The sequence below is a fragment of the Rhinoraja longicauda genome, chromosome 43, assembly GCF_053455715.1.
Source record: "Rhinoraja longicauda isolate Sanriku21f chromosome 43, sRhiLon1.1, whole genome shotgun sequence".
In the NCBI taxonomy this organism is placed as follows: Eukaryota; Metazoa; Chordata; class Chondrichthyes; order Rajiformes; family Arhynchobatidae; genus Rhinoraja; species Rhinoraja longicauda.
The window spans coordinates 5,082,948-5,108,553 of NC_135995.1; the positions used below are offsets into that span (position 1 = coordinate 5,082,948).

Below are 25,606 nucleotides of genomic sequence, written 5' to 3' on the forward strand. Positions count from 1 at the left end.
GATGGGCACAAGATGCTGGAGTAACATAACAAGAGGAGTTGAGTACAGGAGTACTCAAGAGGTCCTTCTGCAGTTGTACAGGGCCTTGGTGAGACCGCACCTGGAGTACTGTGTGCAGTTTTGGTCTCCTAATTTGAGGAAGGACGTCCTTGCTATTGAGGCAGTGCAGCGTAGGTTCACCAGGTTAATCCCCGGAATGGCGGGACTGTCGTACGAGGAAAGATTGGAAAGACTGGGGCTTGTATTCACTGGAGTTTAGAAGGATGAGAGGGGGATCTTATATAGAGACGTGTAAAATTATAAAAGGACTGGACAAGCTAGATGCAGGAAACATGTTTCCAACGTTCGGGGAGTCCAGAACCAGGGGCCACACACACACAGTCTAAGAATAAAGGGGAGGCCGTTTAAAACTGAGGTGAGAAAGAAACTTTCCCACCCAGAGAGTTGTGAATGTGTGGGATTCTCTGCCACAGAGGGCAGTGGAGGCCGATTCACTGGATGGATTTAAGAGAGAGTTAGATAGAGCTCTAGCGGCTAGTGGAATCAAGGGGTATGGGGAGAAGGCAGGCACGGGTTACTGATTGTGGACGGTCAGCCGCGATCACAGTGAATGGCGGTGCTAGGCTCAAAGGGCCGAATGGCCTCCTCCTGCACCTATTAACCTGCACCTATTTTCTATGTTTCTATGTTTCCAAAGACGAGCGGGTTTGTAGGTCTGTAAATTGTCCCCCAGTGTGTATGTTTGTGTGTGTGTGTGTGTGTGTGTGTGTGTGTGTGTGTGTGTGTGTGTGTGTGTGTGTGTGTGTGTGTGTGTGTGTGTGTGTGCGTGTCTGTGGGGGATAGTGTTAGTGTGCGGGGATCGCTGGTCGGCATGGACTCGGTGGGCCGAAGGGCCTGTTTCTGCGCTGTGTCTCTAAACTAATTTGACCTTAAACCGTGTTGACTGTCCCTAATGAACCAGGGTGGGTAGGAGGGAGCAGCCACACTGAGGGAGGGAGGGAGAGAGAGAAAGAGAGAGAGGGAGAGAGAGAGGGAGGGATTTGAGAGGGAGGGAGTGAGGGAGGGAGGGAGGGAGGGATGAGGGAGGGAGCTTGTGTGTGTGTGTCTAATGCTGGCTGCCCTTGTCGTTTCAGATAAGCCCCAGGGCGTCTACATTGAGTCCCGTGTCAATGATGTGCAGGTCGGGGGGGCGGTGAACAACGTGAACATGTATGGCAGGCTGAGCCTGACGTGTGCTAGCCGTGTGAGTGATCCTCCCGTGAGCGGATACTCCTGGTACCGCAACGGCCGTGGGTACAGGTGGGCCCAGAGTCTGGTGTTTGACAGAATCACCCCAGAACAAGCGGGTCTGTATCGCTGTACAGCCGAGAACGAGATTGGCAGTGTGAGCTCAGAGACCATCACTGTTAACGTGTTGGGTGAGTATTCCCCACCATCCCTTGCAGAGTTGCCAACCGTCCCGTATTAGCCGGGACATCCCGTATCTTGGGCTAAATTGGTATGGACCGCCCTTGTCCCGTATTAGGCCTGGGGCGCTACGGACAGTGTAGGCCCAGACACTGTGGGCCGGGTGGCGATATAGGCCCGACGCTGTAGGCCCGTACAGTTCCGGCCCGGGGAGTGTAGGCCCAGAAGATGTAGACCCGGACAATGTAGGCATGGACTGTGTAGGCCCAGAAGATGTAGGCCCGGACACTGTGGGCCCGGACGCTGTAGGCCCAGACGCTGTAGGCCCGGACACTGTAGGCCCGGGCACTGTGGGCCCAGGGGGCGCTGTAGGCCCAGACGCTGTTGGCCCAGATGCTGTAGGCCCGACAGTGTAGGCCCGGACGGTGTAGGCCCGGACGCTGTAGGACTGGATGCTGTTGGCCCGGACACTGTGGGCCGGGTGGCGCTGCAGGCCCAGACACTGAAGGCACGGACTGTGTAGGCCCGGACAGTTCCCGCCTGGTCTGTATAGGCCCAGACAATGTAGGCCCGGACACTGTAGGCCCGGACACTGTGGGCCAGGGGGACACTGTAGGCCCGGACGCTGTAGGCCCAGATGCTGTAGGCCTGGACACTGTAGGCCTGGACGGTGTAAGCCCAGAGCGGGATTGTAGGCCCGGACGCTGTAGGCCCGGACGATTTAGGCCCGGACGCTGTAGGCCCGGATGCTGTAGGCCCGGACAGTGTGGGCCGGGGGGCGCTGAATGCCTGGATGCTGTAGGCCCGGACAGTGTAGGCCTGGACAGTGTAGGCCTTAAAGCTGTACGCCGGGACACTGTAGGCCCGGACACTATGGGCCAGAGGGAGCTATAGGCCCGGACACTGTTGGCCCGGACACTGTTGGCCCAGACGCTGTAGGCCCGGACACTGTGGGCCGGGTGGCACTGTAGGCCCAGACAGTGGCGCTGTAGGCCCGGACAGTTCCGGCCAGGACAATGTAGGCCCAGATGATGTAGGGCCGGGCACTGTAGGGCCGGGCACTGTAGGCCCGGACACTGTGGGCACAGATGCTGTAGGCCTGGACGCTGTAGGTCCGGATGCTGTAGGCCCGGACACTGTAGGTCCAGACGGTGTAAGCCCGGATTCTGTAGGCCCGGACGTGTAGGCCCAGACACTGTAGGTCTGGACAGTGTAGTCCCAGACGGTGTAAGCCCGGACGCTGTAGGCCCGGACACTGTGGGCCGGTTGGCGCTGTCAGCCCGGACGCTGTAGGCCCGGACAGTTCCAACCCGGACAGTGTAGGCCCAGACGATGTAGGCCTGGACACTGTAGGCCCGGACACTGTAGGCCTAGACACTGTGGGCCAGGGGGGCGCTGTATGCCCGGACACTGTAGGCCCGGATGCTGTAGGCCCGGATGCTGTAGGTCCGGACAATTCCGGCCCGGACAGTATAGGCCCAGACACTGTTGGCCCTGACGCTGTACGCCCGGACACTGTACGCCCGGACACTGTGGGCCAGTGTGGCGCTGTAGGCCCAGACACTGTAGGCCCAGACACTGTAGGCCCAGATGACCGGACGCTGTAGGCCCAGATGCTGTAGGCCTGGGCACTGTGGACCCGGACACTGTAGGCCCAGACGCTGTAGGCCCGGACGCTTTAGGCCCGGACAGTGTAGGCCCGGACGCTGTAGGTCCGGCCACTGTAGTCCCGGATACTGTGGGAGGGTCCACAGTGTCCACAGAGCAGGCACTGTGGACGCGGACATTATGGGCCTGGACGCTGTAGGCCCAGACGCTGTAGGCCCGGACGCTGTAGGCCCAGACGCTGTAGGCCCGGACGCTGTAGGCCCGGACAGTGTAGGCTGAGACAATGTAGGCCCGGACACTGTAGCCCGGACACTGTGGGCCCAGGGGACGCTGTTGGCCCAGACGCTGTAGGCCCGACAATGTAGGCCCGGACAGTGTAGGCCCGGACGCGGTAGGACTGGATGCTGTTGGCCCGGATGCTGTAGGCCCGGACACTGTGGGCTGGGTGGCGCTGCAGCCCCGGATGCTGAAGGCCCGGACACTGTGGGCCGGGTGGCGCTGCAGGCCCGGACGCTGAAGGCACGGACCGTGTAGGCCCGGACAGTTCCCGCCTGGTCTGTGTAGGCCTGGACAATGTAGGCCCGGACACTGTAGGCCCGGACACTTTAGGCCTGGACGCTGTAGGCCCAGACGCTGTAGGCCTGGACACTGTGGACCCAGACACTGTAGGCCCATAAGCTGTAGGCCCGGACGCTATAGGCCCGGACGGTGTAAGCCCGGACCGGGATTATAGGCCCGGACGCTTTAGGCCCGGACGCTGTAGGCCCGGACAGTGTGGGCCGGGGGGTGCTGAAGGCCTGGATGCTGTAGGCCCGGACAGTGTAGGCCTGGACAGTGTAGGCCTGGACAGTGTAGGCCTAGACGCTGTACGCTGAGACACTGTAGGCCCGGACACTGTTGGCCCAGATGCTGTAGGCCCGGACACTGTGGGCCGGGTGGCGCTGTAGGCCCAGACGGTGGCGCTGTAGGCCCGGACAGTTCCGGCCAGGACAATGTAGGCCCAGACGATGTAGGCCCGGGCACTGTAGGCCTGGACACTGTGGGCCCAGATGCTGTAGGCCTGGATGCTGTAGGCCCGGACGCTGTAGGCCCGGACGGTGTAGGCCCGGACGGTGTAGGCCCAGACACTGTAGGCCCGGACACTGTAGGCCCGGACACTGTAGGCCCGGACACTGTAGGCCCGGATGCTGTAGGCCTGGACCTTGTGGGCCCGGACAGTGTAGGCCCAGACGCTGTAGGCCCGGACGCTGCAGGCCCGGACGCTATAGGACTGGACGCTGTTGGCCCGGACGCTGTAGGCCCAGACACTGTGGGCCGGGTAGGCCCAGACACTGTAGGCCCGGATGCTGTCGGCCCGGACAATTCCCGGCCCGGACAATTCCCGGCCCGGACAGTGTAGACCCAGACACTGTTGGCCCTGACGCTGTAGGCCCGGACACTGTACGCCCGGACACTGTGGGCCAGGGAGGCGCTGTAGGCCTGGGCACTGTGGACCCAGACACTGTAGGCCCAGATGCTGTAGGCCTGGACAGTGTAGGCCCGGACGCTGTAGGGCCCGGTCACTGTAGGCCCGGTCACTGTAGGCCCGGTCACTGTAGGCCCGTATACTGTGGGAGGAGGGGGGAGCGGGCACTGTGGACCCGGACATTGTGGGCCCGGACGCTGTAGGCCTGGACGCTGTAGGCCCAGACGCTGTAGGCCCGGACGCTGTAGGCCCGGACAGTTTAGGCCCAGACGATGTAGGCCCGGACACTGTGGGCCCAGGGGACGCTGTTGGCCTGGACGCTGTAGGCCCGGACACTGTAGGCCCGGACGCTGTAGGCCCAGACGCTGTAGGCCTGGACACTGTGGACCCGGTCACTGTAGGCCCATACGCTGTAGGCCCGGACGCTATAGGCCCGGACGGTGTAAGCCCGGACCGGGATTATAGGCCCGGACCGGGATTATAGGCCCGGACGCTTTAGGCCCGGACGCTGTAGGCCCAGACGGTGGCGCTGTAGGCCCGGACAGTTCCGGCCAGGACAATGTAGGCCCAGACGATGTAGGCCCGGACACTGTGGGCCCAGATGCTGTAGGCCCGGACGCTGTAGGCCCAGACGGTGTAGGCCCGGACACTGTAGGCCCGGACACTGTAGGCCCGGACACTGTAGGCCCGGACACTGTAGGCCCGGACACTGTAGGCCCGGACACTGTAGGCCCGGACACTGTAGGCCCGGATGCTGTAGGCCTGGACCTTGTAGGCCCGGACAGTGTAGGCCCAGACGCTGTAGGCCCGGATGCTGCAGGCCCGGACGCTATAGGACTGGACGCTGTTGGCCCGGACGCTGTAGGCCCAGACACTGTGGGCCGGGTAGGCCCAGACACTGTGGGCCGGGTAGGCCCAGACACTGTAGGGCCGGGTAGGCCCAGACACTGTAGGGCCGGGTAGGCCCAGACACTGTAGGCCCGGATGCTGTCGGCCCGGACAATTCCCGGCCCGGACAGTGTAGACCCAGACACTGTTGGCCCTGACGCTGTAGGCCCGGACACTGTACGCCCGGACACTGTGGGCCAGGGAGGCGCTGTAGGCCTGGGCACTGTGGACCCAGACACTGTAGGCCCAGATGCTGTAGGCCTGGACAGTGTAGGCCCGGACGCTGTAGGGCCCGGTCACTGTAGGCCCGGTCACTGTAGGCCCGGTCACTGTAGGCCCGTATACTGTGGGAGGAGGGGGGAGCGGGCACTGTGGACCCGGACATTGTGGGCCCGGACGCTGTAGGCCCAGACGCTGTAGGCCCAGACGCTGTAGGCCCAGACGCTGTAGGCCTGGACACTGTGGACCCGGTCACTGTAGGCCCATACGCTGTAGGCCCATACGCTGTAGGCCCGGACGCTATAGGCCCGGACGCTATAGGCCCGGACGGTGTAAGCCCGGACTGGGATTATAGGCCCGGACGCTTTAGGCCCGGACGCTGTAGGCCCGGACAGTGTGGGCCGGGGGGGTGTTGAAGGCCTGGATGCTGTAGGCCCGGACAGTGTAGGCCTGGACACTGTACGCCGGGACACTGTACGCCGGGACACTGTAGGCCCGGACACTGTTGGCCCAGATGCTGTAGGCCCGGACACTGTGGGCCGGGTGGCGCTGTAGGCCCAGACGGTGGCGCTGTAGGCCCGGACAGTTCCGGCCAGGACAATATAGGCCCAGACGATGTAGGCCCGGGCACTGTAGGCCCGGACACTGTGGGCCCAGATGCTGTAGGCCCGGAAGCTGTAGGCCCGGAAGCTGTAGGCCCGGACACTGTAGGCCCAGACGGGGTAGGCCCAGACGGTGTAGGCCCGGACACTGTAGGCCCGGACACTGTAGGCCCGGATGCTGTAGGCCTGGACCTTGTAGGCCCGGACAGTGTAGGCCCAGATGCTGTAGGCCCGGACGCTGCAGGCCCGGACGCTATAGGACTGGACGCTGTTGGACCGGACGCTGTAGGCCCGGACGCTGTAGGCCCGGACGCTGTGGGCCGGGTAGGCCCAGACACTGTGGGCCGGGTAGGCCCAGACACTGTAGGCCCGGATGCTGTCGGCCCGGACAATTCCCGGCCCGGACAGTGTAGGCCCAGACACTGTTGGCCCTGACACTGTAGGCCCGGACACTGTACGCCCGGACACTGTGGGCCAGGGAGGCGCTGTAGGCCTGGGCACTGTGGACCCAGACACTGTAGGCCCAGATGCTGTAGGCCTGGACAGTGTAGGCCCGGACGCTGTAGGGCCCGGTCACTGTAGGCCCGGTCACTGTAGGCCCGGTCACTGTAGGCCCGTATACTGTGGGAGGAGGGGGGAGCGGGCACTGTGGACCCGGACATTGTGGGCCCGGACGCTGTAGGCCCAGACGCTGTAGGCCCGGACGCTGTAGGCCCGGACAGTTTAGGCCCAGACGATATAGGCCCGGACACTGTGGGCCCAGGGGACGCTGTTGGCCCGGATGCTGTAGGCCCGGACACTGTAGGCCCGGACGCTGTAGGCCCGGACGCTGTAGGCCCAGACGCTGTAGGCCTGGACACTGTGGACCCGGACACTGTAGGCTCAGACGCTGTAGGCCCAGATGCTGTAGGCCCGGATGGTGTAAGCCCCGACCGGGATTGTAGGCCCGGACGCTGTAGGCCCGGACGCTTTAGGCCCGGACGCTGTAGGCCCGGACAGTGTGGGCAGGAGGGCGATGAAGGCCTGGATGCTGTAGGCCCGGACAGTGTACGCCTAGACGCTGTACGCCGGGACCCTGTAGGCCCGGACACTGTGGGCCAGGGGGCGCTATAGGCCCGGACATGTTGGCCCAGATGCTGTAGGCCCGGACACTGTGGGCCGGGTGGCGCTGTTCCGGCCAGGACAATGTAGGTCCAGACGATGTAGTCCCGGGCACTGTAGGCCCGGACACTGTGGGCCCAGATGCTGTAGGCCTGGACGCTGTAGGCCCGGACACTGTACGCCCAGACGGTGTAAGCCCGGATACTGTAGGCCCAGACGCTGTAGGCCTGGACAGTGTATGCCCAGACGGTGTAAGCCCGGACACTAGGCCCAGACGCTGTAGGCCTGGACCGTGTAGGCCCGGACAGTGTAGGCCCAGACACTGTTGGCGCTGACGCTGTAGGCCCGGACACTGTAGTCCCAAACGACCGGACGCTGAAGGCCCGGATGCTGTAGGCCTGGACCGTTCCGGCCCAGACAGTGTAGGCCTAGAGGGTGTAGGCCCGGACGCTGTAGGCCCGGACGTTGTAGGACCGGACGCTGTAGGCCCAGATGCTGTAGGCCTGGTCACTGCAGTTGGAGGAGGGGGGAGGGGAGAGGGAGAGGGAGAGGGGGAAGGGGAGGGAGGGAGGGAGGGGGTGGGGAAGAGAGAGAGAGAGAGAGAGAGAGAGAGGGAGAGAGAGGGAGAGGGAGAAGGGGAGAGGGAGAGGGAGAGGGAGAAGGGGAGGGAGGGAGGGAGGGGGGGGGGAAGAGAGAGAGAGGGAGGGAGGGAAGGAGGGAGGGAGGGAGGGAGGGAGGGAGGGAGGGAGGGAGGGAGGGAGGGAGGGAGGGAGGGAGGGAGGGAGAGGGAGGGAGGGAGGGAGGGAGGGAGGGAGGGAGGGAGGGAGGGAGGGAGGGAGGGAGGGAGGGAGGGAGGAGAGAGAGGGTGTCTAACGCTGGCTGCCCTTGTCGTTTCAGATAAGCCCCAGGGCGTCCACATTGTGTCCCGTGTCAATGGTGTGCAGGTCTGGGGGGCGGTGAACAACGTGAACAAGTATGACCGGCTGACCCTGACGTGTGCTAGCCGTGTGAGTTATCCTCCCGTGAGCGGATACTCCTGGTACCGCAACGGCCGTGTGTACAGGTGGGCCCAGAGTCTGGTGTTTGACAGAATCACCCCAGAACAAGAGGGTCTGTATCGCTGTACAGCCGAGAACAAGATTGGCAGTGTGAGCTCAGAGACCATCACTGTTAACGTGTTGTGTGAGTATTCCCCATCATCCCTTGCAGAGTTACCAACCGTCCCGTATTAGCCGGGACATCCCGTGTCTTGGGCTAAATTGGTTTGTCCCGTACGGGACCGCCCTTGTCCCATATTAGGCCTGGGGCCACTGTAGGCCCGGACAGTGTAGGCCCGGACAGTTTAAGATCAGACACTGTAGGCCCGGACGCTGTAGGCCTGGACAATGTAGGTCCGGACGCTGTAGGCCCGGATGTTGTAGGCCAGGACACTGTGGGCCAGGGGGGGCGCTGTAGGCCCGGACGCTGTAGGCCCGGACACTATAGGCCCGGATGCTGTAGGCCTGGACGCTGTAGGCCTGTACAGTGTAGGCCCAGACAGTGTAGGCCCAGACAGTGTAGGCCTGGACACTGTAGGCCCGGAAACAGTAGGCCCGGACGCTGTAGGCCCTGACGTTGTAGGCCCGGACATTGTGGGCCAGGGAGCGCTGTAGGCCCGGACACTGTAGGCCCGCCTGCTGTAGGCCCGGACGCTGTTGGACTGGATGCTGTTGGCCCGGACGGCGTAGGTCCGGACACTGTGGGCCGCGTGGTGCTGCAGGCCCAGACACTGAAGGCCCGGACCGTGTAGGCCCGGACAGTTCCGGCCTAGTCAGTGTAGGCTGTTGGACGCTGCAGGTCCGAACACTGTGGGCCGGGTGACGCTGCAGGCCCGGACGCTGAAGGCCCAGACGATGTAGGCCCGGACACTGTGGGCAAGGGGGGGCGCTGTAGGCCCGGACGCTGTAGGCCTGGACGTTGTAGGCCCAGACACTATAGGCCTGGACATTGTGGGCCAGGGGGGCGCTGTAGGTCTGGACGCTGTAGGCCCGGACACTGTAGGCCCGGACAATGTAGGCCCAGATGCTGTGGCCCAGGGGGGCGCTGTATGCCAGGGAGGCACTATAGGCCCGGACACTGTGGGCCAGGGAGGCACTATAGGCCCGGACACTGTTGGCCCAGACGCTGTAGGCCCGGACACTGTCAGCCGGGTGTCGCTGTAGGCACATACGGTATAAGCCCGGACGCTGTAGGCCCGGACAGTTCCGGCCGGCACAATGTAGGCCCGGATACTGTGGGCCAGGGCACTGTGGACCAGGGGTTGCTGTAGGCCTGGACACAGTAGGCCTGGACACAGTAGGCCCAGATGCTGTAGGCCTGGATGCTGTAGGCCCAGATGCTGTAGGCCCGGACACTGTAGGCCCGGACTGTTCCGGCCGGGACAATGTAGGCCCGGACACTGTGGGCCAGGGCACTGTGGGCCAGGGGGTGCTGTAGGCCCGGACACTGTAGGCCCAGATGCTGTAGGCCTGGACGCTGTACGCCCGGATGCTGTAGGCCCGGATGCTGTAGGCCCGGATGCTATAGGCCCGGATGCTGTAGGCCCGGACACTTTAGGCCCAGACGGTGTAAGCCCAGACGGTGTAAGCCCGGACGCTGTAGGCCTGGACAGTGTAGGCCTGGACAGTGTAGGCCCAGACAGTGTAAGCCCGGACGCTGTAGGCCCAGACGCTGTAGGCCCGGACTGGTAGGCCCAGGCCGGTTGGCGCTGTCAGCCCGGATGCTGTAGGCCTGGACGCTGTAGGCCCGGACAGTTCTAGCCCGGATAATGTTGGCCCGGACACTGTAGGCCCGGGTACTGTGGGCCCGGATACTGTGGGCCCAGACACAGTGGGCCAGGGGGGCTCTGTATGCCCGGACACTGTAGGCCCGGATGCTGTAGGCCCGGACACTGTAGGCCCGGACACTGTATGCCTGGACGCTGTAGGCCTGTATCCCTTGCAGAGTTGCCAACCGTCACGTATTAGCCGGGACATCCCGTATCTTGGGCTAAATTGGTTTGTCCCGTACGTGACCACCCTTGTCCCGTATTAGGCCCGGGGGGCGCTGTAGGCCCGGACAGTGTTGGACAGGACACTGTAGGCCCGGACACTGTAGGCCCGGACAGTTTAAGACCAGACACTGTAGGCCCGGACGCTGTAGGCCTGGACAATGTAGGTCTGGACGCTGTAGGCCCAGACGTTGTAGGCCCGGTCACTGTGGGCCAGGGGGCGCTGTAGGCCCGGACGCTGTAGGCCCGGACACTGTAGGCCCGGATGCTGTAGGCCTGGACGCTGTAGGCCTGTACAGTGTAGGCCCAGACAGTGTAGGCCCGGACACTGTAGGCCCAGAAACAGTAGGCCCGGACGCTGTAGGCCCTGACGTTGTAGGCCTGGACACTGTGGGCCAGGGAGCGCTGTAGGCTCGGACAATGTAGGCCCGGACGCTGTATGCCCGGACGCTGTTGGACTGGATGCTCTTGGCCCGGACTCTGTAGGCCCGGACACTTTTGGCCCAGACACTGTGGGTTAGAGAGGCGCTGTAGGACCGGACACTGCAGGCCCGGATGCTTTATGCCCGGACACTGGAGGCCCGGACACTGGAGGCCCGGACAGTGTGGGCCAGGGGATGCTGTAGGACCAGATGCTGTAGGCACTGTGAGGCCCGGATGCTGTAGGCCCGGATGCTTTAGGCCCAGACAATGTAGGCCCGGACACTGTAGGCCCGGACAGTGTTGGCCTGGACACTGTAAGCCCGGACAGTGTGGGCCGGGGGTGCTGTAGGCCCGGACGCTGTAGGCCCGGACGCTGTAGGCCCGGACGCTGTGGGCCCGGACGCTGTGGGCCCGGATGCTGTGGGCCCGGACATTGTAGGCCCGGACAGTGGAGGCCCGGACAGTGGAGGCCCGGGGGGGGGGGGGGGGGTGCTGTAGGCTCAGACGCTGTAGGCCCGGACGCTGTCTGTGTGGAGTTTGTGCGCACGTTCTCTCCCCGTGACCCGCGTGGGTTTTCTCCGGGCGCTCTGGTTTCCTCCCACACTCCAAAGACGTGCGTGCGGGTTTGTAGGTCAATTGGCTTTGGTGTAAAGATTGTAAATTGTTCTCTAGTGTGTGTGTGTGTGCGTGTGTGTGTGCGTGTGTGCGTGTGTGCGTGTGTGTGTGTGGAGTAGTGTTAGTGTGCGGGGATCGCTGGTCGGTGCGGACTCAGTGGGCCGAAGGGCCTGTTTCCGCACTGTCTCTCTAAACTAAACACAGAACAGGCTTGTTTACTAGTGCCCTCCTCTAATTCCCCATTTACTATTGCCCTCCCCTAATTCTCTATTTACCTCTAGTCCCAGCCTCAACTACCTCCTCCAGCAGCTCGTTCCATACACCCACCACCCTCTGTGTGGAAAAGTTACCCCTTGGATTCCCATTAAATCTTCCCCCCCCCCTTATGAACCTATGTCCTCTGGTCCTCGATTCCCCTACTCTGGGCAAGAGACTCTGTGCGTCTACCCGATCTATTCCCCTCGTGATCTTGTACACCTCTATAAGATCGCCCCTCATCCTCCTGCGCTCCAAGTGTGTGTTTGTTTGTGCGTTAGCGTGTCTCTCTCTCTCTCTCTCTCTGTGTGTTCTCAGTCCAGCCGCGTGACGTCACCGCCTCACTGTGGGTGAACGGGATGAGAGGCCGCACGTTGAGGGAAGGGGACAGAGTCCGTCTCAGCTGCAGTTACGTTACAGCGGATCCACCAGTCCATGAATACACCTGGTACAGAAACGGAACTGAAATCAAGAGGGGAACGAGTCCCGACCTGGAATATCCGTCCATATCCTACTCAGACTTCGGGAAGTACGTGTGCCAAGCCACCAACACAGTGGGAAGCACCCGATCGGCCGAACTCACACTTAGGGGCAAGCGTGAGTATCCCCGCAGAGCACGTCATCCTGAGATAAAGTCCCACCCCATATGGATAAATGAATATCTCTGAAACTAAACACAGAACTAGTGTGTGAACGGGCGATCGCTGGTCGGCGTGGACTCGGTGGGCAGAAGGGGCCTGTTTCAGCGCTGTATCTATAAACTAAACACAGAACGTGCGGAAAAAGGCTTGTTTACTAGTGCCCTCCCCTATTTCCCCATTTACTGGTGCCCTCCCATAATTCAGAATTTACAGGTGCCCTCCCCTAATTCTCTATTTACCTCCCAGTTCAACCTCAACTACCTCCTCCGGCAGCTCGTTCCATACAACCACCACCCTCTGTGTGGAAAGAGATTCCTATTAAATCTTTCCCCCCCCCCCTTCACCTTGAACCCATATCCTCTGGTCCTCGATTCCCCTACTCTGGGCAAGAAACTCTGTGCGTCTACCCGATCTATTCCCCTGGTGATTTTGTACACCTCTATAAGATCGCCCCTCATCCTCCTGCGCCCCAAGGAACAGAGTCCCAGCCTGGCCCCAACCTCTCCCTGTAGCTCAGGCCCCTTGAGTCCTGGCAACATCCTCGTCAATCTTCTCTGCACCCTTTCCAGCTCCACGACATCCTTCTTTCAGCAGGACGACCAAAACTGAACACAGTGCTCCAAATGCGGCCTCACCAACGTCACAGGGCAATGCTGGTTTAAACCACAGATGGGCACAAGATGCTGGAGTAACATAACAAGAGGAGTTGAGTATAGGAGCAAAGAGGTCCTTCTGCAGTTGTACAGGGCCCTGGTGAGACCGCACCTGGAGTACTGTGTGCAGTTTTGGTCTCCAAATTTGAGGAAGGACGTCCTTGCTATTGAGGCAGTGCAGCGTAGGTTCACCAGGTTAATCCCCGGGATGGCGGGACTGTCGTACGAGGAAAGATTGGACTTGTATTCACTGGAGTTTAGGCTGGGGCTTGTATTCACTGGAGTTTAGAAGGATGAGAGGGGATCTTATAGAGATAATAAAATTATAAAAGGACTTATAAAATTATAAAAGGACTGGACAAGCTAGATGCAGGAAACATGTTCCCAATGTTGGGGGAGTCCAGAACCAGGGGCCACACACACACAGTCTAAGAATAAAGGGGAGGCCGTTTAAAACGTTTTTTTAAAAAAAGTTTCCACCCAGAGAGTTGTGAATGTTTTAGGGCGAGGGGGAGGGAGAGGGAGAGAGAGAGAGAGAGAGGGAGAGAGAGAGAGAGAGAGAGAGAGAGAGAGGGAGGGAGGGAGGGAGGGAGGGAGGGAGCATGTGTGTGTGTGTGTCTAACGCTGGCTGCCCTTGTCATTTCAGATAAGCCCCAGGGCGTCCACATTGAGTCCCGTGTCAATGATGTGCAGGTCGGGAGTGCTGTGCACAACGTGAACATGTATGACCGGCTGATCCTGACGTGTGCTAGCCGTGTGAGTGATCCTCCCGTGAGCAGATACTTCTGGTATCACAACGGCCGTGTTAACGGATGGCGTGCCCAGAGTCTGGTGTTTGACGGCATCACCCCAGAACAAGCGGGCCCGTATCGCTGTACAGCCGGGAACGAGATTGGCAATATGAGCTCAGAGACCATCACTGTTAACGTGTTGTGTGAGTATTCCCCACCATCCCTTGCAGAGTTGCCAACTGTCCCGTATTAGCCGGGACATCCCGTATCTTGGGCTAAATTGGTATGGACCGCCCTTGTCCCGTATTCGGCCTGGGGGGCGCTGTAGGCCCGAACACTGTAGGCCCGGACAGTGTTGGACCGGGGGGGGCCTGAAGGCCCGGACGCTGTAGGCCCGGACGCTGTAGGCCCGGACATTGTAGGCCCGGACACTGTAGGCCCGGTCAGTGTAGGCCCGGACACTGTAGGCCCGGACGCTGCAGGGCCGGACACTGTAGGCCCAGACACTGTGGTCCAGGGGGGCGCTGTAGACCCGGACACTGTAGGCCTGGAGGCTGTAGGCCCGGACGCTGTAGGCCCGGCCACTATAGGCCCGGACACTCTGGGCCAGGGGGGGCGCTGTTGTCCCGTACACTGTAGGCCCGGACACTGTAGGCGCGGACAATGTAGGTCCGGACCCTGTAGGCCTGGACCGTGTAGGCCCGGACAGTGTAGGCCCAGAAGCTGTAGGCCGGGACGCTGTAGGTCCGGACGCTGTAGCCCTGGATGCTGTAGGACTGGACGCTGTTGGCCCGGATGCTGTAGGCCCGGACACTGTGGGCCGGGACGCTGTAGGCCTGGACAGTGTCCCGCCCTGACGCTGTAGGCCGGGACACTGTATGCCCAGATGCTATAGGCCCGGACGCTGTAGGCCCGGACGCTGTAGGCCCGGACTCTGTAGGCCCGGACGCTGTAGGCCCGGACGCTGTAGGCCCGGACGCTGTAGGCCCGGACGCTGTAGGCCCGGACACTGTAGGCCCGGACGCTGTAGGCCCGGACGCTGTAGGCCCGGACGCTGTAGGCCCGGACGCTGTAGGCCCGGACACTGTAGGCCCGGATACTGTAGGCCTGGACAGTGTAGGCCCGGGCAGTGTAGGCCCAGATGCTGGAGGCCCGGACACTGGAGGCCCGGACACTGTAGGCCCGTACGCTGAAGGCCCGTACGCTGTTGTCCCGGATGCTGTTGGTCAGGACGCTGTAGGCCCAGATGCTGTGGGCCGGGTGGCCCTGCAGGCCCGGACGCTGTAGGCCCGGACAGTTCTAGCCCGGACAGTGTAGGCTCGGACGATGTAGGCCCAGACACTGTAGGCTCGGACACTGTGGGCCCAGACGCTGTAGGCCCGGACGCTGTAGGCCTGGACACTGAGGCCCAGGGGGGGGGGGGCGCTGTAGGTCCGGACACTGTAGGGCCGGACGGTGTAGGCTCGGACACTGTAGGCCGGGTGGCGCTGTATGCCCGGATGCTGTAGGCCTGGACACTGTAGGCCCAGACAGTGTAAGCCCAGACACTGTAGGCCCGTATGCTGTTGGCCCAGACGCTTTAGGCCCGGACGCTGTAGGCCCGGATACTGTAGGCCCGGACAGTGTTGGACCGTATTAGGCCGCTGTATTAGGCCTGGGGGGCGCTGTAGGCCCGGACAGTGTAGGCCCGGACACTGTAGACCCGGACGCTGTAGGCCCGGACAGTGTTGGACCGGACACTGTAGGCCCGGACACTGTAGGCCCGGATACTGTGGGCTCGGACACTGTGGGCTCGGACACTGTGGGCCCGGATGCTGTAGGCACGGACAGTTCCGGCCCGGACAGTGTAGGCCCAGACGATGTAGGCCCGGAGGACACTGTAGGCCCGGATGCTGTTGGCCCAGATGCTTTAGGCCCGGATGCTGTAGGCCCAGATACTGTAGGCCCGGACAGTGTTGGACCATATTAGGCCGCTGTATTAGGCCTGGGGGGCGCTGTAGGCCCAGACAGTGTAGGCATGTTCTGGCCGGGACAGTGTAGGCCCAGACAATGTAGGTCCGGACACTGTAGGCCCGGACACTGTGGCCCAAGGGGGCGCAGTAGGCCGGGATGCTGTAGGCCGGGACACTGTAGGCCGGGATGCTGTAGGCCGGGACACTGTAGGCTCAGACGCTGTACGCCTGGACAGTATAGGCCCGGACAGTATAGGCCCGGACAGTATAGGCCCGGACAGTATAGGCCCGGACACTGTAGGCCCGGATGCTGTAGGCCCGGACAGTGTTGGCCCGGACACTGTAGGCCCGGACACTGTGGGCTCGGACACTGTGGGCCCGGATGCTGTAGACACGGACAGTTCCGGCCCGGACAGTGTAGGCCATATCATATCATATCATATCATATATATACAGCCGGAAACAGGCCTTTTCGGCCCTCCAAGTCCGTGCCGCCCAGTGATCCCCGTACATTAACACTATCCTACACCCACTAGGGACAATTTTTACATTTACCCAGCCAATTAACCTACATACCTGTACGTCTTTGGAGTGTGGGAGGAAACCGAAGATCTCGGAGAAAACCCACGCAGGTCACGGGGAGAACGTACAAACTCTTTACAGTGCAGCACCCGTAGTCAGGATCGAACCTGAGTCTCCGGCGCTGCATTCGCTGTAAAGCAGCAACTCTACCGCTGCGCCACCGGGCCTATGATGTAGGCCCGGGGGGCGCTGTAGGCCCAGATGCTCTAGGCCCGAGCGCTGTAGGCCCAGACACTGTAGGCCCGGACAGTGTGGGCCGGGTGGCGCTAAAGGCCCGGGTGCTGGCCTGAACAGTGTAGGCCCGGACGCTCTAGGCCTGGAAACTGTTGGCCGGGTGGTGCTGTAGGCCCAGACGGTGTAAGCCCAGATGCTGTAGGCCTGGACAGTTCCGGCCGGGACAGTTCCGGCCGGGACAGTGTAGGCCCAGACAATGTAGGTCCGGACACTGTAGGCCCGGACACTGTGGCCCAGGGGGGCGCTGTAGGCCGGGATGCTGTAGGCCGGGACACTGTAGGCCGGGATGCTGTAGGCTGGGACACTGCAGGCCCAGACACTGTACGCCTGGACAGTATAGGCCCGGACAGTATAGGCCCAGATGCTGTAGGCCCGGACACTGTAGGCCCGGACACTGTAGGCCCGGACACTGTAGGCCCGGACAGTGTAGGCCCGGGGGGGGGGGGGCTGTAGGCCCGGACGATGTGGGCCCTGAATGTGTAGGCCCAGACAGTATAGGCCCGGACAGTGTAGGCCCGGATGCTGTAGGCCCGGACGCTGTAGGCCCGGATGCTGTAGGCCCAGACGCTGTAGGCCCGGACACTGTAGGCCGGGAAACTGTGGGCCAGGGGGCACTATAGGCCCGGACGCTGTAGGCCCGGACACTCTAGGCGCGGACGTTGTAGGCGCGGACGCTGTAGGCCCGGACGCTGTATGCCCTGACACTGTAGGCCCAGACACTACAGTACACTGTAGGCCCAGACACTACAGTACACTGTAGGCCCAGACACTACAGTACACTGTAGGCCCGGACGCTCTAGGCCCGGACACTATAGGCGCGGACGTTGTAGGCACGGACACTGTAGGCCCGGACGCTGTAGGCCCTGACACTGTAGGCCCAGACACTGTGGGCCGGAGTGCACTGTAGGCCCGGACGCTGTAGGCCCGGATGCTGTAGGCCCGGACGCTGTAGGCCCAGACTGTGGGCCAGGGGGGCGCTGTAGGCCCGGACACTCGAGGCCCAGAACTGTGGGCGAGGGGGGTGCTGTAGGCCCGGACTGTGGGCCCGGACGCTGTAGGCCCGGACGCTGTAGGCCTGGATGCTGTAGGACCAGACAGTGTAGGTCTGGACAGTTTAGGCCCGAATGCTGTCGGGGAACGCTGTTCGCCCGGATGCTGTAGCCCCGGACACTGTAGGCCGGGACAGTTTAAGCCCGGAATGTAGACTCGGACAGTGTAGGCCCGGACTCTGTGGGCCAGGACAGTATAGGCTCGGACACTGTAGGCCCGGATGCTGTAGGCCCGGACACTGTAGGCCCGGACACTGTGGGCCGGGGGGCACTGTAGGCCCAGATGCTGTAGGCCCGGACGCTGTAAGCTCGGATGCTGTAGGCCCAGACTGTGGGCCATGGTGGCGCTGTAGGCCCGGACACTCTAGGCCCAGACACTCTAGGCCCAGACACTCTAGGCCCAGACACTGTGGGCCAGGACTGTGGGCCCGGACGCTGTAGGCCTGGACGCTGTAGGCCTGGACACTGTGGGCCAGGACAGTATAGGCTCGGACAGTGTAGGCCCGGACAGTTTAGGCCTGGACGCTGTAGGCCCGGACACTGTGGGCCAGGACAATATAGGCTCGGACAGTGTAGGCCCGGACAGTTTAGGCCCGGACGCTGTCGGGGAGTGCTGTAGGCCCGGATGCTGTTGGCCCGGATGCTGTTGGCCCGGATGCTGTAGGCCCGGACGCTGTAGGCCGGGACAGTTTAAGCCCGGACTGTAGGTTCGGACAGTGTAGGCCCGGAGGCTGTAGGCCCAGACTGTGGGCCAGTGGGGGGCGCTGTAGACCCAGACACACTAGGCCCGGACACATTAGGCCCGGACACTGTAAGCCCGGACGCTGTAGGCCCGGATGCTGTAGGCCCGGACGCTGTAGTTCCGGACGCTGTAGGCCCAGACTGTGGGCCAGTGGGGCGCTGTAGGCCCGGACACTGTAGGCCCAGACACTGTGGGCCAGGGGGGCGCTGTAGACCCAGACACACTAGGCCCGGACGCTGTAGGCCCGGACAGTGTAGGCCCGGACAGTGTCGGCCCGGACAGTTTCGGCCCGGACAGTTTCGGCCTGGATAGTGTAGGCCCGGACAGTGTAGGCCCGGACGCTGTATGCCCGGACGCTGTAGGCCCGGACGCTGTAGGCCCGGACTCTGTAGGCACGGACGCTGTAGGCACGGACGCTGTAGGCCCGGACGCTGTGGGCCCGGATGCTGTGGGCCCGGACGCTGTGGGCCCGGACGCTGTGGGCCCGGGCGCTGTAGGCCCGGACACTGTAGGCCCGGACAGTTTAGGCCCGGACACTGTAGGCCCGGATACTGTAGGCCAGGGCAGTGTAGGCCTGTACAGTGTAGACCCAGACGCTGTAGGCCTGTACAGTGTAGGTCCGGACAGTGTAGGCCCGGATGCTGTAGGCCTGGACATTTTAGGCCCGGACACTGTAGGGCCAGACACTGTGGGCCAGGGTGCACTGTAGGCCCGGACGCTGTAGACCCGGACGCTGTAGGCCCGGACGCTGTAGGCCCAGACTGTGGGCCAGAGGGGCGCTGTAGGCCAGAGGGGCGCTGTAGGCGCGGACACTCTAGGCCCAGACACTTTGGGCCAGGGGGGCGCTGTAGGCCCGGACTGTGGGCCCGGACGCTGTAGGCCTGGACGCTGTAGGACCGGACAGTGTAGGCCCGGACAGTTTAGGCCCGGACGCTGTCGGGGAGCGCTGTTGGCCCGGATGCTGTAGGCCCGGACGCTGTAGGCCGGGACAGTTTAAGCCCGGACTGTAGGCTCGGACAGTGTAGGCCCGTAGGCCCGTAGGCCCGGACACTGTAGGAACTGGACACTGTAGGTCCGGACACTGTGTGCCAGGACAGTATAGGCTCGGACAGTGTAGGCCCGGATGCTATATGCCCGGACGCTGTAGGCCCGGACAGTGTGGGCCGGGGGGCACTGTAGGCCCGGATGCTGTAGGCCAGGACGCTGTAAGCTCGGATGCTGTAGGCCCAGACTGTGGGCCAGGGGGGCGCTGTAAGCCGGACACTCTAGGCCCAGACACTGTGGGCCAGGACTGTGGGCCCGGACGCTGTAGGCCTGGACTGTTTAAGCCCGGACAGTGTAGGCAGGAGGCCCGAACACTGTAGGAACCGGACACTGTAGGCCCAGACAGTGTAGGCCCGGAGGGCCGGACACTGTAGGCCTGGACGCTTTAGGCAATGATGCTGTAGGTCCGGACGGATGCTGTAGGCCCAGACTGTGGGCCAGTGGGGCGCTGTAGGACCAGACACTGTGGGCCAGACACTCTAGGCCAGGATGCTGTAGGTCTGGTACACTGTAGGCCCGGACAGTGTAGGCCCGGACAGTGTAGGCCCGGACAGTGTCGGCCCGGACAGTGTCGGCCCGGACAGTGTAGGCCTGGACACTGTAGGATCGGAGTCCCGGACACTTTAGGGCCGGACAGTGTAGGCCCGGACAGTGTAGGCCCAGACACTGTAGGCCTGGACAGTTTAGGCCCGGACACTGTAGGCCCAGACACTGTGGGCCAGGAGGGCGCAGTAGGCCCGGACACTGTAGGCCCGGACGCTTTAGGCACGGACAGTGTAGGCCTGCACACTGTAGGCACGGACAGTGTAGGCTCGGAGGCCCGGACACTGTAGGCCCGGACAGTGTAGGCCCGGAAACTGTAGGCCCGGACAGTGTGGGCTGGGGGGCACTGTAGGCCCAGATGCTGTAGGCACAGATGCTTTAGGACCGGACGCTGTAGGCCGGGACGCTTTAAGACCGGACACTGTAGGCTCGGACGCTTTAGGCCCGGACACCGTAGGCCCAGACAGTGTAGGCCCGGAGGTCCGGACACTGTAGGCCCGGACGCTGTAGGCCCGGATGCTGTAGGCCCGGATGCTGTAGGTCCGGACGCTGTAGGTCCGGACGCTGTAGGCCCAGACTGTGGGCCAGTGAGGCGCTGTAGGCCCAGACACTGTGGGCCGGGGGGGGCGCTGTAGGCCCAAACACTCTAGGCCCGGATGCTGTAGGCCTGGGACACTGTAGGCCCGGACAGTATAGGCCCAGACAGTGTAGGCCCGGACAGTGTAGGCCGGACAGTTTAGGCCCGGAAAGTGTAGGCCCGGACAGTGTAGGCCTGGATGCTGTAGGCCCGGATGCTGTAGGCCCGGACGCTGTAGGCCCAGACTGTGGGCCAGCGGGGCGCTGTAGGCTCGGACACTGTAGGCCCAGACACTGTGGGCCAGGGGGGCGCTGTGGACCCAGACACTCTAGGCCCGGACAGTTTAGGCCCGGATAGTTTAGGCCCGGACATTGTAGGCCCGGATACAGTAGGCCCGGGCAGTGTAGGCCTGGGCAGTGTAGACCTGTACAGTGTAGGTCCGGACAGTGTAGGCCCGGATGCTGTAGGCCTGCACACTGTAGGCCCGGACACTGTAGGCCCAGACACTGTGGGCCGGGGTGCACTGTAGGCCCGGACGCTGTAGGCCAGGATGCTGTAGGCCCAGACTGTGGGCCAGGGGGCCGGACAGTTTAGGCCCGGATGCTGTCGGGGAGCGCTGTAGGCCCGGATGCTGTTGGCCCGGATGCTGCAGTCCCGGACGCTGTAAGTCCGGACGCTGTAGGCCCAGGCCAGTGGGGCACTGTAGGCCCAGACACTGTGGGCCAGGGGGGGGGGTGCTGTAGGCCCGATGTCGGGGTGCACTGTTGTCCCGGATGCTGTTGGCCCGGATGCTGTAGTCCCGGATGCTGTAGTCCCGGATGCTGTAGGCCCCAGTACAGTTTAAGCCCGGACTGTAGGCTCGGACAGTGTAGGCCCGGAGACCCGGACACTGTAGGAACCGGACACTGTAGGCCCGGACAGTTTAGGCCCGGACAGTGTAGGCCCGGACAGTGTGGGCCGGGGGGCACTGTAGGCCCGGATGCTGTAGGCCCGGACGCTGTAAGCTCGGACGCTTTAGGCCCAGACTGTGGGCCAGGAGGGCGCTGTTGGCCTGGATGCTTTAGGCCCGGACGTGTAGGCCCGGACAGTGTAGGCCCGGACACTGTAGGCCCGGACACTGTAGGCCCCAGGACAGTTTAGGCCCGGACACTGTGGGCCCAGACACTGTGGGCCAGGAGGGCGCTGTAGGCCCGGACATTGTAGGCCCGGACGCTTTAGGCACGGACGCTGTAGGCACGGACAGTGTAGGCCTGGATCGAGAATCTGTCAATCTCCCCTTTAAAAATCTCTCCTTGTCGCTGATAATCCAGACAAACCTCTCTCTGTAGCGAATAGTGTTTCGGCAGACTGGTGGCGCAGCGGGTCGAGCTGCTGCCTCACGGAGCCAGAGACCGAGGTTCCATCCCGACCGCGGGCGCCGTCTATACGGAGTTTGTGCGTACGTTCTCTCTCCCCGTGACCTGCGTGGGTTTTCTCCGGGCGCTCCGGTTTCCTCCCACACTCCAAAGACGTGCGTGCGGGTTTGTAGGTGAATTGGCTTCGGTAAATGTAAATATTGTCCCTACTGTGTGTGTGTGTGTGCGTGTGTGTGCGTGTGTTTGTGTGTGTGTGTGCGTGTGTGCGTGTGTGCGTGTGTATGTGTGTGTGTGTGTGTGCGTGTGCATGCGTGTGTGTGTGTGTGCGTGTGTGTGTGTGTGCATGTGTATGTGTGTGTGTGTGTGTGTGTGTGTGCGTGTGTATGTGTGTGTGTCTGTGTGTGTGTGTGTGTGTGTGTGTGTGCGTGCGTGTGTGTGTGTGTGTCTGTGTGTGTGTGTGTGTGCGTGTGTGTGTGTGTGTGTGCGTGTGTGTGTGTGTGTGTGTGTATGTATGGGATAGTGTTAGTGTGTGGGGATCGCTGGTCGGCACGGACTCGATGGGCCGAAGGGCCTGTTTCCACGCTGTATCTTTAAACTAAACTAAACTAAATTAACTGTACCTCGTTACACGTGAAATGAAAATAAACTCAAACCTCTTCCTGTAACTAATATCTTCTAATTCCTGCAAATCTTTCCTTGTAACTAATCGGTCCTAATCCACACAAATCCCTACCTTGTGGCTAATTCCCACTAATCCACTCACATCTTAGTTTAGTTTAGTTTAGAGATACAGCGCGCAAACAGGCCCTTCGGCCCACCGAGTCAGCGTCGCCCAGCGATCCCCGCACACTAACACTATCCCACACACACACACACACGCACGCACGCACGCACACACACACACTGGGGGACAATTTACAATCTTTACACCGAAGCCAATTAACCTACAAACCCGCACGCACGTCTTTGGAGTGAGGGAGGAAACCGGAGCGCCCGGAGAAAACCCACGCAGGTCACGGGGAGAGAACGTGCGCACAAACTCCGTACAGACAGCGCCCGCGGTCGGGATGGAACCCGGGTCTCCGGCGCTGCATTCGCTGTAAGGCGGAGACTATACCGCTGTGCCAGCGTGACCGCCCGTAACTAACAGCTTCTAATCCTCTCGCATTTCTGCACTTTTACTAATGCCCTCTAATCCAGGCTTACCTCTCCTTGAATGAATGGTTTTTTAATTGACTTACGTGAAAAGTCTCACACATATTCTATGTCTTTAAGTAAACTAGGAATGCAAACTGTTGCCAGACCAAAGTTACAAGCTTTTCCATCTTAATGCAAACCATTTTTAACACATTCCATTGTTCTACCACAGAAACGTAGACAACGGGTGCAGGAGGTGCCATTCGGCCCTTCGAGCCTGTACGCACCGCCATTCATTGTGATCACGGCTGACCGTCCACAATCAGTAACCCGTGCCTGCCTTCTCCCCATATCCCTTGATTCCACTAGCCCCTAGAGCTCTATCTAACTCTCTCTTAAATCCATCCAGTGAATTGGCCTCCACTGCCGTCTGTGGCAGAGAATCCCACACATTCACAACTGGAAAAGTTTCTTCTCACCTCAGTTTTAAACGGCCTCCCCTTTATTCTTAGACTGTGTGTGTGTGGCCCCTGGTTCTGGACTCCCCCAACATTGGGAACATGTTTCCTGCATCTAGCTTGTCCAGTCCTTTTATAATTTTACACGTCTCTCTATAAGATCCCCCTCTCATCCTTCTAAACTCCAGTGAATACAAGCCCCAGTCTTTCCAATCTTTCCTCGTACGACAGACCCGCCATCCAGGGGATTAACCTGGTGAACCTACGCTGCACTGCCTCAATAGCAAGGACGTCCTTCCACAAATTTGGAGACCAAAACTGCGCACAGTACTGCAGGTGCGGTCTCACCAGGGCCCTGTGCAACTGCAGAAGGACCTCTTTGCTCCTATACTCAAATCCTCTCGCAATGAAGGCCAACATTCCATTGGCTTTCTTCACTGCCTGCTGTACCTGCATGCTTCCTTTCAGTGACTGATGCACTAGGACACCCAGGTCTCGTTTCAATTCCCCCTTACCTAATCTGACACAATTGAGATAATAATCTGCCTCCTTGTTTTTGCCGCCAAAGTGGATAACCTCACATTTATCTACATGGCGGCCGCCTGGGCCGGGAGGAGGGTTGCTACGCAACCTCCGTTAGGCGGCGCCCTGGCCTCCAGGCCTACACTGTCCAGACCTACACTGTCCGGGCCTACAGTGTCCGGGCCTACAGCGTCCGGGCCTACAGTGTCCGGGCCTACAGCGTCCGGGCCTACAGTGTCCGGGCCTACAGTGTCCGGGCCTACAGTGTCCAGGCCTACACTCACCGCGCCTACAGTGTCTGGGCCTACAGTGTCCTGGCCTACAGTGTCTGGGCCTACAGTGTCCGGGCCTACAGTGTCCGGGCCTACAGTGTCTGGGCCTACAGTGTCCGGGCCTACAGTGTCCGGGCCTACAGCGCCCCTCGGGCCTAATTCAGCCCAAAATAAAGAATGTCCCGGCTAATACGGGACAGTGGGCGACCCCCAACGCCAAACCATGACCCCCGATCCCTAACCCTTGACCCCCGACACCCACCGTCAACTCCGAACCCCGACATTAATGCCTAACCCTGGCCCCACACCTCCAGGGATGTCCACTATTGACAATGTTTATTTGCTTTCAGGGAGCACACAAAGGAAAATAATCGCAAGTGTTACTCCCACCCTCAACTTCCTCATCCTGAGCATTCCTGTGGTCTTTTACATCAGACAGTAAGTACAAAACCCCAAGCTCAACGTTGCCCACTTCCCTGTCTCTGTCTCTGTCTCTGTCTCCGTCTCCGCCCTTGTCCCTTATTAGGCCCGGACACTGTAGGCCTGGACAGTGTCGGCCCGGACACTGTAGATACGGACGCTGTAGACCCAGATGCTGTAGGCCCGGACGCTGTAGGCCCGGACAGTGTAGGCCCAGGGGTCACTGTAGGCCCGGACACTGTAGGCCCGGATGCCCGGACACTGTAGGCCCGGATGCCCGGACACTGTAGGCCCGGATGCCCGGACACTGTAGGCCCGGATGCTGTAGGCCCAGAGACTGTAGGCCCCGACGTTGTAGGCCCGGACACTGTAGGCCCGGACACTGTAGGCCCGGATGCAGTGGGCCCGGACAGTGTAGTACCGGACGCAGTAGGCCCGGACGCTGTAGGCCCGGATGCTGTAGGCCCGGACGCTGTAGGCCAGGACGCTGTAGGCCTGGACAGTGCAGGCCCGGAAGCTGTAGGCCCGGACGCTGTAGGCCTGGACAGTGTAGGCCCGGACACTCTAGGACCGGACGCTCTAGGCCCGGACACTGTAGGCCCGGTGGCCGCTGTAGGCCCGGACACTGTAAGCCCGGACACTGTAAGCCCGGACACTGTAAACCCGGACACTGTAGGCCCGGCGCTGTAGGCCCGGATGCAGTAGGCCCGGACAGTGTAGTACCGGACGCTGTAGGCCCGGACGCTGTAGGCCCGGACGCTGTAGGCCCGGACGCTGTAGGCCTGGACAGTGCAGGCCCGGAAGCTGTAGGCACGGACGCTGTAGGCCTGGACAGTGTAGGCCCGGACACTCTAGGCCCGGATGCTGTAGGCCCAGACGCTGTAGGCCCGGACGCCGTAGGCCCGGACGCTGTAAGCCCGGATGCAGTAGGCCCGGACAGTGTAGGCCCGGACAGTGTAGGCCCGGACACTGTGGGCCCGGACACTGTGGGCCCGGACAGTGTAGGCCCGGACACTGTGGGCCCGGACAGTGTAGGCCCGGACAGTGTAGGCCCGGACACTGTGGGCCCGGACACCGTAGGCC

General features: G+C 61.8%; 2 protein-coding genes across 2 annotated transcripts in view; both read left to right on the plus strand.

Moving 5' to 3' along the window:
• Positions 1-1,196, plus strand: part of LOC144612190 (hemicentin-2-like) — an 80,762-nt gene extending 79,566 nt beyond the window's left edge. Inside the window, exon 18 of the mRNA XM_078431748.1 lies at positions 1,134-1,196. Coding sequence (XP_078287874.1) covers positions 1,134-1,196 — 63 coding nt within the window. The remainder of the gene's footprint in view (positions 1-1,133) is intronic.
• LOC144612161 (B-cell receptor CD22-like) overlaps positions 1,160-25,606 on the plus strand; it is a 29,746-nt gene continuing 5,299 nt past the window's right edge. The window contains exons 1-5 of the mRNA XM_078431721.1: positions 1,160-1,418; positions 8,188-8,472; positions 11,930-12,208; positions 13,552-13,839; positions 24,454-24,541. Of these exons, the coding sequence (XP_078287847.1) occupies positions 1,208-1,418; positions 8,188-8,472; positions 11,930-12,208; positions 13,552-13,839; positions 24,454-24,541 (1,151 nt within the window). The 5' untranslated portion in view covers positions 1,160-1,207. The remainder of the gene's footprint in view (positions 1,419-8,187; positions 8,473-11,929; positions 12,209-13,551; positions 13,840-24,453; positions 24,542-25,606) is intronic.